The following is an 11,959-nucleotide window of genomic DNA, read 5'->3' as shown; positions in this document are numbered from 1 at the left end:
TTGTATTGTTCTTTGAGCTACAAAAAGAACCTTCCTGACCTTTTGAGATACTACAGGAACCTGATATGAATATGGAAAACCAAACTGTCTCCAGCATGCTGAAAGGAGTGTAACTGTGTTGTAGGTAAGACAAAGCACAAAACCCAAGGATTTTTATCTGGGAAAAAGCAGAACTAGAAGTAGAACCATATGATATGGTGCCATCTCTGGACCCTCCAGGTTTTAACCTGGTAAAAAGTGACCTAGACCCATGTGCCTGCACCAGCAAGTGAATCTGTGTATAAGCAGTGCCTAGCAGGAGATAGTAACAGATTAAAGAGGGCAATCTTGAGTAAACTGTGGTCTTTGTGTCTTAGTTCCTACACCTACTGAGCGTACCAAGTGCATATGAAAATATTCTTAGACAGTGTGTCCACATGGCTCTGTGAAGGTAAAAAACACTGTTTGTAAAATCAGAAGTTTGCACTGCCTATCAGTCTAATTGCCCCAGTAAGAAAAACTCACTCTTAAAATAAGTGTCAGTATTATAAAAAGATATAGTAAGCCTGATCATTTTATATTGCAGCTATATTGCAAAGTGTTCTACGTCTCACTTTGAATTCTAGAGCAGTTTCGTTAAACAAGACCACTGAATTGCAACACTATGGTGCTGCTGAGATGTGTACACTGCCCAAGCTAGAATGGGAGTTCTAGGCTGCAAGGGGTCATGACAGGTCTCCTGCTCATTAACCTGGTCATCAGCAATACTTGAATTTCAAATCAAGCTGATAATATTTCTGATTAAAAAAAAAGAAAAAAAAAAACCCAAAACTTTTTACTTTATTTGCCATGATGTCTTGCACTCTCTCATTAAGTGCACATCTGGTTTCCACCCAGATCTCACGTAACTGTTCAAAGTCTGAACAGCATGACTATGCCAAATAATTCTCACTTTTTCAGTCCAGTGAAACACTGCATAGTGCTGGTTTAGCTTTTATTTGGTTACATTAGCTAACTCCTTGAATACTCAGTAGGTCTTGCAGTAGCTTCCTGAGACAGCAGTCTTAGTATATAGTTATTTATTTTCAATATAATTTTGAAAATGACTTAAAATCAGCCATTTCCCAATTCACCATATTATTTTGAGTGCCACAGTGCAATAAGCTAAAACCCCAAAATGTTAACTCTTTAGAGAAAAAAAAAAAAACCAAACCCATGAGAAAAATAAATAAAAAAACCCCAAACCAAAACACCTTCGCTGTTACCAGCCCATTTTATTTTACCTGAAGAATGAATTCCAGATATTTAGGACTCACTTCAAATAATATTAAAATAAGTGACCAGAGCACAATTTCAGACTAAAAGTACTGAGTTTTTCAGATTTTCACTTTATCCTAGCAATGGTGTTCTCCCTCAAACACAACTTAGGTGACAGATAGAATCATCAGAGTTTATGTTTCTAAACTTTTATCTCCTAACTTCAACTACTACACATAGACCTGAAAGCAGGTGTACTTTTCTCAACTAGAATATATGGCCTGGTACAAGTGTCACTTTGCTTGGATTAAAGCAGCTGCACCTCTTAGAGCCTCAGAAATGCAAAACAGGCCTTCTAAAAAATATTACTTTAAAGCATTTCTGAAACTTCAGAACAGTGATCCAATTTTTGATCATGTTTCTGAAATTACTAATAAATTCATGCAATAGTACTACATCAGTCGTGTCCTCTTGCTAACTCTCCCTAAATACTATCCGCCTTGTTACATTTTCAGCTCCAAATTTTGCTATCAATTTATTTCTGACATGTTCATCATCCTTTTGCAATTCTAAATCATCCTCTCTGCTCCATACAGGGTACCCGTCCAAGCGCTGCCCCGTCTGCAGAAAGTATGAAGTAGCCTCTACGTCACCACTGTTTTTCAGAAAGGCCTGTGTAACAGTGAACAGGTCCACAGCGAACTTCTCCATGAAGCATTCCATAGTCTTTACTACTTGTCCCACCACACTGGAAGAACAAGTGCTTTTTGGTCTTTCTTGCCTTTGTAATTGAACATCAGGGAAAGCAGAGTCCTCTGGTCCAGTTTTCAGATCAAATTCTGTTTCTCCTGCGGACCTTCCCACTCCATCTTGCGTAGAAAGTTCTTCCGCAACATCCGAAGAGTCACTTTCTGACTAACAGTAAGAGAAGTGGAGTCACCAATTAGACATGGTATTTTCTGGCAAGGATCTGTTACCGCTGCAACCAACCACCTTCTGCTCTGACCCTACAGTATATAAAAACCTCAGATATTAACAGGCATGTTAAAGGTTAGTGACTGCAGTGAAGCCCTATCTGTTAACGAGGCTGTACATGATCACGGAAAAGCATGAACTGTAAGGAAGAATTTGAACAAACTAAGTATAAAAGGCAAAAGTAGTGATGATGCAACTGCAGGAACGTTTCTTGTCTGAGGTGAAAGGACGATTTCCATTTGCCAATAAAGCTTTTAACGTGACAACCCCCATCACATAAACCTCTTCATGTTAATTAGGGCAAGAATCAAGTTTAGAAAAAATGCACCAGCGAGGCACCATTTATCACAACCCACGCAGGTGACAGCTCACAGGAAGCTCCCTTTTAGGTACAGCAGAAGGGATATCGCGGTGCTAACTTATTTATGTGTTAATAGTGAGTTTCCGTTGTGCCGTCTGTCACACCGGGGAAAGCCTGCCCCGAGCCGCTCGCGCGCAGTGGCGGCTGCAGCAGCACTGCTGCTCCCCAGGCTGGCCCCGCCCGCTCACCTCCGTGCTTTCGAACTCCCGATTAGCTGCCGCGAAAAGACCCCTGATCTGCGTGGGATCATCCGTCTGCGGGGGCTCTGCGGAAACACGCGAGCATCGTCTGCCAGGCCTCAGCGAAACCCGGGCCGACGCTCGTCCCCGCCACCACGCCCCCCTCCCACGCCGCTGTGGCCCTCGCTCACCGTAGAGCCGCGGCCGTAGGTACCGCAGGAAGCGGTCACGCATGGCCTGCCAGCTGTGCCGCGTCAGGCCGCTCCGCTCCAGCTCAACCCACAGCGCACGGCCGCTCACCCGGACCGTGCCCTGGCCGCGCACCGCCCGCAGCAGCGCCGCATCCTCGGCTTCCGTGAAGGACAGGCGGCCTCGCGGGGCGGCGGCAGGCGGCGCGGCGGGCAGCAGGAAGGGCTCCAGCGGCAGCCGCTGGTTGCGCTCCACGCACTCTGTCACGTACTCAGTTGAGACGGCCCCGCTGGGAGCCGCCTCGCCGGGCTGCGCCAGGAGCACGGCCCCCGGCTCCTGCACTCGGCAAAGCCGCCCGCCACCTGCCAGCACTAGCGGCGCCAGGCGCAGCTTGGCTTGACCAGGCCGCAGGTAGAACCGCATAGGGCGCCCGTCATCCCATAGGAACAGCGACCGAGACCGCACCGCCCCGGCCTGGCCGCCCGCCATCGCCATCGCCATCGCCGCGTGCGCAGGCGCAGAAAGCCGGAAGGGCGGCGGCGGCAGCGGGGAGATGGCGGCGGCGGCGGGGGCAGCAGCGGCGCGCGAGCGCGAGGCGGTGGAGACCGAGTCGCACCTCAGCAAAAAGTGAGGGTGGGTGGGTGGTCAGGTGGGGCCGGGCCGGGGAGGTGCAGTGTGTCCAGCCGACCCGGTGCGTGTCTCCGCCAAGGCACCCGTCGGAGCGCCATGCTGAGCCCCGGCGCTGCGCGGCTCCACAGCTGGGTCTGGAGGGCTGCGCCCGCCCTCCGATGGCAGCAGGCGTTTCATGACCGAAGCAGGTCGGTGCTTTGCGTCTGGCTTGGTCCGCTTCTTTCCTCGTGGAGTCCTGGAAGGCGGGGTCAGGAGCGCGGCAGGAGCCTGAGGGCCGTGGGGGAACAGGCTGGACCGCGAAGGTGGCTTCGGGAACCCTACGTTATTTCGGGGGTAGTTTGTCTCGTTTCACTTACACTCTGCGTAGGGCTTCTAGGCTCTTAAGGATAAAATGGAGTGTGGCAACTCCTTGGGCACGTTGGCACGCGTCCTCAAGGTCTGTGGAAACGATTTTTACTTTCGCTTTCACGTTCTGTGAGTGTATCGTAGAGGGTGAACTGAAGGAGTTCAAAGTAGAGAATGTTTAAACGTGCTTAAGAATTATTTTGACTACTGGGAAAAGTAAGAGAAGTGACGGGGTTGTTTGTAAGCTTAGGTTTTGGCAGAATCCCGCCAATCGTTTACCTGTAGAAGTATCAGAGTACTTGCTGCATCCGGTTGCGTTCTCTTTTGCAGTGAGCTGAAGAGACGTTTAAAGGCTGAGAGAAAAACAGCCGAAAAAGAGGCAAAGCAGAAGGAGCAAAGTGAAAAACATTCAAATAAGCCTTACTCGACTTCTGAGGATAATGTTGGTGCGGATGAGGAAAGCTTGGATCCCAATGTGAGCATCTGGTGTCATGCTTGTTAGATGTTCTATGAATAAATCTTACTGACTTGTATTTGATTTTTTTTTTATTCATGGGTAATTAAACGGCTAAAAGGGGAAAGATGTGTATTCCTACACCTACACATCAGGGCAGCTTCATTTTAATTCACAATCTGTAACATACTTTCAGATTCTAAGAAGAAAAATTTGATTTTGTTTGTTTCTGGTGACAGCAATACTACAAGATCCGTAGCCATGCAGTCCAACAGCTGAAGGGCACGAATGAAGATCCCTATCCCCACAAGTTCCACGTTGACTTATCTCTCTCAGATTTTATAGACAAGTACAGTCACCTGAAGCCAGGAGATCACCTGACAGACATTACAGTGAGAGTGGCAGGTAAAGGCTTATCTGGGGTACAGAAAAATATAAAGTCTTAGCTGATTTTATTGATGGGTTGGTCTTTTTTTGAGTTTTGCTGATCCAGAGATTACTCAGTCACGAAGTGTGTAGCAGTGTTTAATTATTCAGGACATACCCTTCAGAGTGAGTGGACCTGTGCAATATCCCTTGCAGCAAGATCACATTGTAACATAGGCCCCAGGACCCAAAGTTTTTATGGTCTTTTTTGCACTGGTTTTCATTTTGAGACTTGACTGCTTTCACAATTAGTGAATAGTTCAGAGCTGATTATTCATTGTGTAAGTGACAGTACTGTGGCTTTTGCCCCTGTTACCTTTCTGCTAGGGTCTCTTTTCCTGATATTTAGCATACTTTGATATTTAGGTCGAATCCATGCAAAGCGTGCTGCTGGGGGGAAACTGATTTTCTATGATGTTCGCGGTGAAGGAGTCAAGTTGCAGGTCATGGCAAATTCCAGGTATGTAGAGGTATTGCCAGTAGTATTCTAAACTGCACTGCATTCTGGGGTCTAGATACATGTATTTGAGTATTATATTTCATCTGTGGTTTGGCTTAAGCAGCCAGGTAATGTTTTGCTTTGGATTTTGTGGTTGACTTCCCTGTTAAAACAACTTTCATGTGCGCACAGACACATACATAGATATAATTTTTTTAGGTGGTTTTTGTCATGCAAGACACTTGAATATTGGAATATTGGATTTTGAAGTTTGGAATATTGAATTTTAAACAAACGTGCTTACATTTGTTTTGTAATTACAGCCTCTATAAATCCGAGGAAGAGTATTTCCGTGTTAACAACAAGCTGCGTCGTGGGGACGTTATTGGTGTAGAGGGGAATCCTGGGAAAACAAAGAAAGGGGAACTGAGTATTATTCCTCATGAAATCACTCTGTTGTCTCCATGCCTGCACATGTTGCCTCATCTTCATTTTGGCCTCAAAGATAAGGTATTTGTCATACCTGGCAGTTTTGGAGGCAGTTTGAGAGGTCATAGAATAGTTTGGGTTGGAAGGGACCTTAAAGATCATTTAGTTCTGACACCTCTGCCGTGGGCAGGAATGCCGTAGCTATGTGTGAATGGATGACCTTTGATATTTGCTGATATTTTCAGTCAGCAAAGGAATACTAGTTTTGTTTTGTTTTTTCCTTTGACTTAACATTTTATCTAGCTTGTTCTCAAGATACGTGTTCTTTTCAGGAAACTAGATATCGTCAGAGATACTTGGATTTAATTCTTAATGATTATGTGAGGCAGAAATTTATAACCCGTGCAAAGATCATCACTTACCTTCGTAAATTTCTAGATGATATGGGCTTTCTTGAGGTAAGACACTATGGTTTACTTCTCTCTGAATACTGAATGTGTTTACAGTCTCTCAGCTTCAAGGATGTTTTATATTCAGGCTTCTATGCAAAGTACTCACAGAACTGACAATAATTAGCATGGTGTGTTTTATCAATTTAATGTAACGGGAGCAATTCCTTTTCTTTCTTCTTAAAGTTAAATTTATTCGTCAGTTGGCGAGGTTATGGCTTGGGAACTTTTTATCAAGGTAATAGACCATTCAACTGCTGTCCTCTCCATATTTCAGTAAATTAAGGTGAAAACAACATCTTTGAAATGCTGTTTTGCCTGTGGAGATAAAACCGAGTTTTACTTCCTGTAGGCAAAATTGGATTGTTCAGGAAACTGGACTTGGCTTTGTTGAATTTCATTTTCTGCAGTGTAGAAAGAGGATTTTGTGATAGTGCCATAGCGCTGTTCCTAGCTTTGATAACATGAATCCAGCAGGTTCACATTTGTAGTAAATATGAATGACTTTTCATAGCAACAGATAAATAAAGTGATTTGTTATTATTGACTGCATGAAAAAAGTGCACTTTTGTTCAGTGCACTTAGTTCAGAATTGTTTTCATGTACCTGTCAAATGTCGAACAATAAGTGAAATACAGATTTTTCATCAAAACTAGCTGTTTTGATGAAAACTTGATCTATGCGATTCTGGTTTGGAAACAGATTTCATGAAAACAGGGCAATTTTTTGTTGTTGTTACAGGTTGAAACTCCTATGATGAATATAATTCCAGGTGGAGCTGTGGCAAAACCATTTATCACATATCATAATGACCTGGATATGAATTTATATATGAGAATTGCTCCAGAACTTTACCATAAGGTAAAATGCGAGCCTCTCGTGGCTAAGCCTATATTCTTCAAACTGTTTTTAAATAAGCAAATGTAGCTAAAATGAGGATTATTCTTGAAGAAAGATGGACTTGTCTCATGAATGAGATTTGTAGGGTTGTGTTGCAGTTGCGTGTGTTTGCGCTCTTTTAAGTTCTTTTGAGAAAGTGTGTATACTAGAGTTTCATTTTGTTTAGATGTTGGTGGTCGGTGGTCTGGACAGAGTATACGAAATTGGACGTCAGTTTCGGAATGAAGGAATTGATTTGACTCACAACCCTGAGTTCACAACTTGTGAATTCTATATGGCTTATGCAGACTACCATGACTTAATGGAAATTACAGAGAACTTGCTTTCAGGTGACGTATGCAATATCATTTAAAAAAGAGTAAGAATCTCTGGAAGAATTGTTTATTACGTAGCATACTCTTCTTCTAAACCTCATGTTCCTTTTGTAGGGATGGTGAAACATATTACTGGGAGTTACAAGATCACTTACCATCCAGATGGTCAAGATGGACAGGCTTATGAGATAGATTTTACCCCTCCCTTCCGGCGAATTAGCATGGTGTATGATCTGGAAAAGGTCCTAGGAGTGAAATTTCCATCAACTGAGTATTTTGAAACTGAAGGTCAGATGCTCAGTATGAATGTCCTGTAATTCTTCCTTAACAGAAAGTGGGCAAAAGGTTGCAAGTTTTTAGGCTGCAGTCTGTCAGTTGCTTTTTTTCGTGTAGTACTAACACATGGGATTACTTTCATCTGGTTTTGTTGGTTTACCTAAGTCCAGAAAGAAGCCTTCATTCCTTGCTGTCTGGCAGGATCTGACCTTTTCCTTGTTTTGCCTTTTCCTTTGTTGAGTATATGTGAAAGGATATACTTAAGAGGCATGATGTAGGGAGTTCTTGATCTGTTGAAGAGATCCAACTTTTTGCTTCTTACTTCTTCTCGTTTGTGCAATTGAGTTTCCATGCCTTCAGTTGTAGCTTTGGGGCTTTCTTAAAAATATTCCTGGAATTGGTAGACATAAGGGAACAAGTTCATATATTTTACCGTGATTGCCTTTCCCCCAGTTCACTCCTCTATCCCCCCACCCCAAAAATAATAATGTCCAGTAGTTATGTGGCATTGTGCTTAACTGTTGTCAAATTTCTGAAGTATAAAATAACTCCTATTTTACTGTAAACAATTAAAACCAAACACTATTTTTGTAGATTGACATTTAAGCTCATGTTTTTCATGATGTCTACCATTGAGATCTTATAAGTCACTCTAAGACATATTGAAGGATCTAGTAAGAACAGAAAATGGTTGCTGGAGTGTCTGTTCTAATTTTTGTCTGCAATTTCAGAAACTCGCAGGTTCTTTGATAACCTTTGTGTAGAGAGAAGTGTTGAATGTCCACCTCCCAGGACAACAGCCAGGCTTCTTGACAAAGTAAGTAAAGGTGGATTTTTATAATCCTGATGGCTTTGACGATCTCTCTGTATCAACAGAAGCTGCTTTGAATAAAAAGTTTAGCTGCACCTGGAAAAACATGCTGCAGTGCACTTCCGCTACTGCTGTATTACAGTGAGAAAACCTGCTGCGTCAAAATCTTCTTTTGTGTTGTCTACACCAAAATGTAGTTTACCTATGTCTGCTTAACTTGAGCACTAGGGGATTTTAGTTTGATAACTGGTCTCTTGTGGTTAAACCAGATTTGCTGTATCTTACATCAGTTTTGTCTGTGAGATGTGTTCATCTGTGTGTAGCTGACCAATAGGGTGGGCTTACCCTATAGTTCTATCAGCTGTATTTCTTTGTACCCAAATATTGTCTGATAGCTGTTCTTCTGATGCTTTTCCTATTGGCCCTTGTTGTAATGTGCAAATTGAATTATTACACAGTTTTTGCTGTGTTATTTCTCTTACCTGACTGGAACACACACTCAGTTGGTGAAGACATTACCACGACCAGAAGTACTTTGGAAATTCTTCAGATTTTTGGTACCTTCTTCAGTAGTGAAGAGAGGAAATTGGGATGCGTGGTGAAGGCAGTGCTAGGAAAGTGCATAATTTTACACTGCGTGGTTGTTTCACTTTTGTTTTCCCAGCTAGTTGGTGAATTCCTGGAAGTCACTTGGATCAACCCTACATTGTTTTGCTTTTGTTTTCCCAGTTAGTTGGTGAATTCCTGGAAGTCACTTGTATCAACCCGACATTCATCTGTGATCACCCACAGGTCATGAGTCCTCTTGCCAAATGGTAAGAGTATGACGCACGGTCAGTGTGTAATTTAAATCTTCCACTTTATTAAAGAAAAAAGTTGCATATGTGAAACCAGAGATTTTGATGTTGTGTAGTTTGTGCGTTCTGACACAAACCAAGATAGACTTTGGTTCCTGGGCTGTGAAACCCATCATCCGGGGAAAAAGTGTGCGACTGCTTAGTACTTTGAAGTTTTGACAGCTGTTAGTGCTACGTGTGAGCAATACCCCTAAGTAAAGTATGTGCTGTTTGCTTCTGTAAGTATGTTCGTTTTAAGGTATGTCTGGTTTGTCTTCTTCACATAGGCATCGCTCTCTTCCGGGACTAACAGAACGCTTTGAACTCTTTGTAATGAAGAAGGAAGTGTGCAATGCATACACGGAACTTAATGATCCTTTCCGACAGCGTCAGCTTTTTGAGGATCAGGCCAAGGTACAGTGTCTTGCTCATAGTGAATATAATGCAGGCATGTAAACACAGAGTATTTCCTGTGTCTGTTCCAAATCTGTCATTAGCACCATACTGCTGAAAAGAGTTATTACTCTGTGTGAGTGTTTCTCACTGAAATGAAAGCCTGTCATTAAAATTCAATTGCTTTTAAAAGAACCTTGCTCTCTAAGGTAAACAAGTTCAAACACTGCTGTTAATTAGGTTTTTTCGTGCAACTTTGTTTTGGAATGCCTTCCCTTTTATTCCACGCAAAGCACTAATCTGGAAAAGCAAAATGTGCAAAAAGCTTTTTTGTGTATTTCCAAGGTTGAAAGTTTGGTTTGTTTTTTTTTTCTTTTCCTCAGTTAAGTATTTGTGTAGTCATGCAACATTGTACTTCTAGGTTCTTAAACAAATTTTCATGTCCAGTAAGAGTATGAATGCTGTGTGAGTAGCTTAATTTCCTGAACAGAGTTACTGGTATTTTAGGTTGACAGGATAGAGGTGCAGATTGGGAACTATTAGGCTTGTAAATTTATAGTACTAGATTTCTCTGTGTAAGCCTTGGGAAGGACTGGCTGAAACTCATTTTGTTATTAATTTCCTATACACATCCATGAATGCATGCTTGGCCACACATGCACGTCAAATGATGCGGTCTGCAGAAATAGAATTCCCGTTCTTCATACTCTTTCTAAAGGCTTCACAGTGCCTGAGAGGTTTAAGCAATTGTCAAGGCCAGGAGAATAGATTTATGTTAACTAACTAACTTCATAATTTCAAAATGTTCAGTCAGAATGAATAATATTACAGATGCCTTTAGTTCTTGGTCTGTTGTATGTATGCTTGCTGCAGTTCTCTCGTGATTACAGCAAGACTTGGCAGACATGATTATATGTATTGAATGAAAATTAGCCTCAAAATTTAACATTAAGTTGGAGACTGAGATGAAGGATGACAGTTTGCATTTCAGTATTTCAGGGAGAAAAATTTGCCATAACAGCCTTTGCAAAGTCTTCCTTGAAACTGTGAGCAAAAATGTTTGCTGTTGTTTTGACACTTATTTTTTGGCATTTTCTAAATTAGAGATGGTTGGCTAATCTGCGTTTTTAATATTACGACTTTTGTCACTTGGAGGCTGTCAGGGTCAGGTTCCTTAGTTACCATCTCTGTAGGGCATTTTAGTCTTTCTATGTGAGAGGAAAAAAGCAGTCCCTAAATGTAGTTCATGGAGCAGCTACTGATGATTCAAGCAATTACACTTCTTTGTTGTTTCTGCAAACATTGATAGGGGCTTGCTAGCAATAAAGAATCTGATAAGCCTTTGAAAGCAATTAATTCTGCAATCATCTGCTGCCATATGGCTCTGAAAGATGGCTTTTACTGAGGAGCCAGGGCCTTTTTCAAGATAGGAGACTTACAGGTCAGAAAGGAATTGAGTCTAGAGCTATTTTGGGAGCACTTGTACAAAGGAACTCCAGAGTTCTCTGTATGCTGAGGTTCCTTCATTGGTTACTCACTTGCACAGCTCTATCGGCCTTTGGTTTCAGCAGTTATGTGGATGCTACGAATAGCGGTATTCCTCCTTTTTGGTAGGTTAGCAGGAGTGGTACTGCCTAGCTCTTTACAACCCACCTTTTACTATTAATTCCCTCATTTAGGCAAAAGCTGCAGGTGATGATGAAGCCATGTTTATTGACGAAAACTTCTGCACTGCCCTGGAGTATGGTCTTCCTCCTACAGCTGGCTGGGGCATGGGAATTGATCGCTTGACCATGTTCCTTACAGATTCCAATAACATCAAGGTGAGCATTAGCAGTGGCAGTGCCTGCCTAGTGCTGGTTTTGTCAGGGAACAGGGAGTGGGATTCTGCAGAACCGGCCATCTCTTCCACGAGATCAGTGCCAGACAATGCATCTGTGTGAGATTCTTTAGGATGCAGAATCCCACCTGGGAAAAGCTCCTTTGCTCACTTGCTCAGCTCTTTGAGGCGCGCCGCTGAGAGGAGCTTGGCGTCAGGGCCAGGGCAGCTCTCGCGAGACCCGCGCACGGGATGTGGCGTTGCCGGTGGGCGCGGCCGATGACGCTGTCGCTGTTTGCAGGAGGTGCTGCTCTTCCCTGCCATGAAACCGGAGGAGAGCAAGAAGGAGGCGCCGCCCGCCGAGGGCACCTCTGTGTGAGGCTCCAGACCGCCGCGGGCACCTCCATGTGAAGCCCGAGCGCGGCGAGGGCACCTCCATTTGAGCTTCGAAGCGTCGCATACCTTCAATAAAGGCAGCTTTCTCTGCATCCCTCTCTG

General features: G+C 43.2%; 2 protein-coding genes across 4 annotated transcripts; one reads left to right on the top strand and one right to left on the bottom strand.

The window, feature by feature from the left end:
- Positions 1-1,233: 1,233 nt before the first annotated feature.
- Positions 1,234-3,441, bottom strand: TERF2IP (TERF2 interacting protein). Of its 2 annotated transcripts, XM_085071226.1 has the most exons (3): positions 2,943-3,441; positions 2,761-2,837; positions 1,234-2,151 (listed from the first exon to the last, which is right to left on the bottom strand). In XM_085071226.1, exons 1-3 carry the CDS (start codon positions 3,439-3,441, stop codon positions 1,711-1,713), a joined length of 1,017 nt encoding a protein of 338 aa, XP_084927352.1. In that variant the 3' UTR covers positions 1,234-1,710. The 2 variants fall into 2 exon arrangements, with proteins under 2 accessions (XP_084927352.1, XP_084927351.1); XM_085071225.1 differs by having other exon boundaries at positions 2,761-3,441.
- KARS1 (lysyl-tRNA synthetase 1) lies at positions 3,437-11,949 on the top strand. 2 transcript variants are annotated; one of them, XM_085071210.1, is made up of 14 exons: positions 3,437-3,567; positions 4,246-4,390; positions 4,609-4,774; positions 5,162-5,255; positions 5,558-5,744; positions 5,996-6,121; positions 6,854-6,973; positions 7,179-7,341; positions 7,441-7,614; positions 8,334-8,419; positions 9,143-9,228; positions 9,537-9,663; positions 11,322-11,465; positions 11,763-11,949. In XM_085071210.1, the coding sequence occupies exons 1-14, from the start codon at positions 3,494-3,496 to the stop codon at positions 11,838-11,840; spliced, it is 1,770 nt and encodes a 589-aa protein (XP_084927336.1). In that variant the 5' UTR covers positions 3,437-3,493; the 3' UTR covers positions 11,841-11,949. The 2 variants fall into 2 exon arrangements, with proteins under 2 accessions (XP_084927336.1, XP_084927335.1); XM_085071209.1 differs by lacking the exon at positions 3,437-3,567 and adding an exon at positions 3,598-3,758.
- Positions 11,950-11,959: the final 10 nt, after the last annotated feature.

Source organism: Lichenostomus cassidix, chromosome 11, assembly GCF_008360975.1.
Source record: "Lichenostomus cassidix isolate B80296 chromosome 11, HeHo_3.0, whole genome shotgun sequence".
Classification (NCBI taxonomy): Eukaryota; Metazoa; Chordata; class Aves; order Passeriformes; family Meliphagidae; genus Lichenostomus; species Lichenostomus cassidix.
Note: the sequence above shows the minus strand (reverse complement) of the source record. Positions and strands in the feature narration are given on the sequence as shown.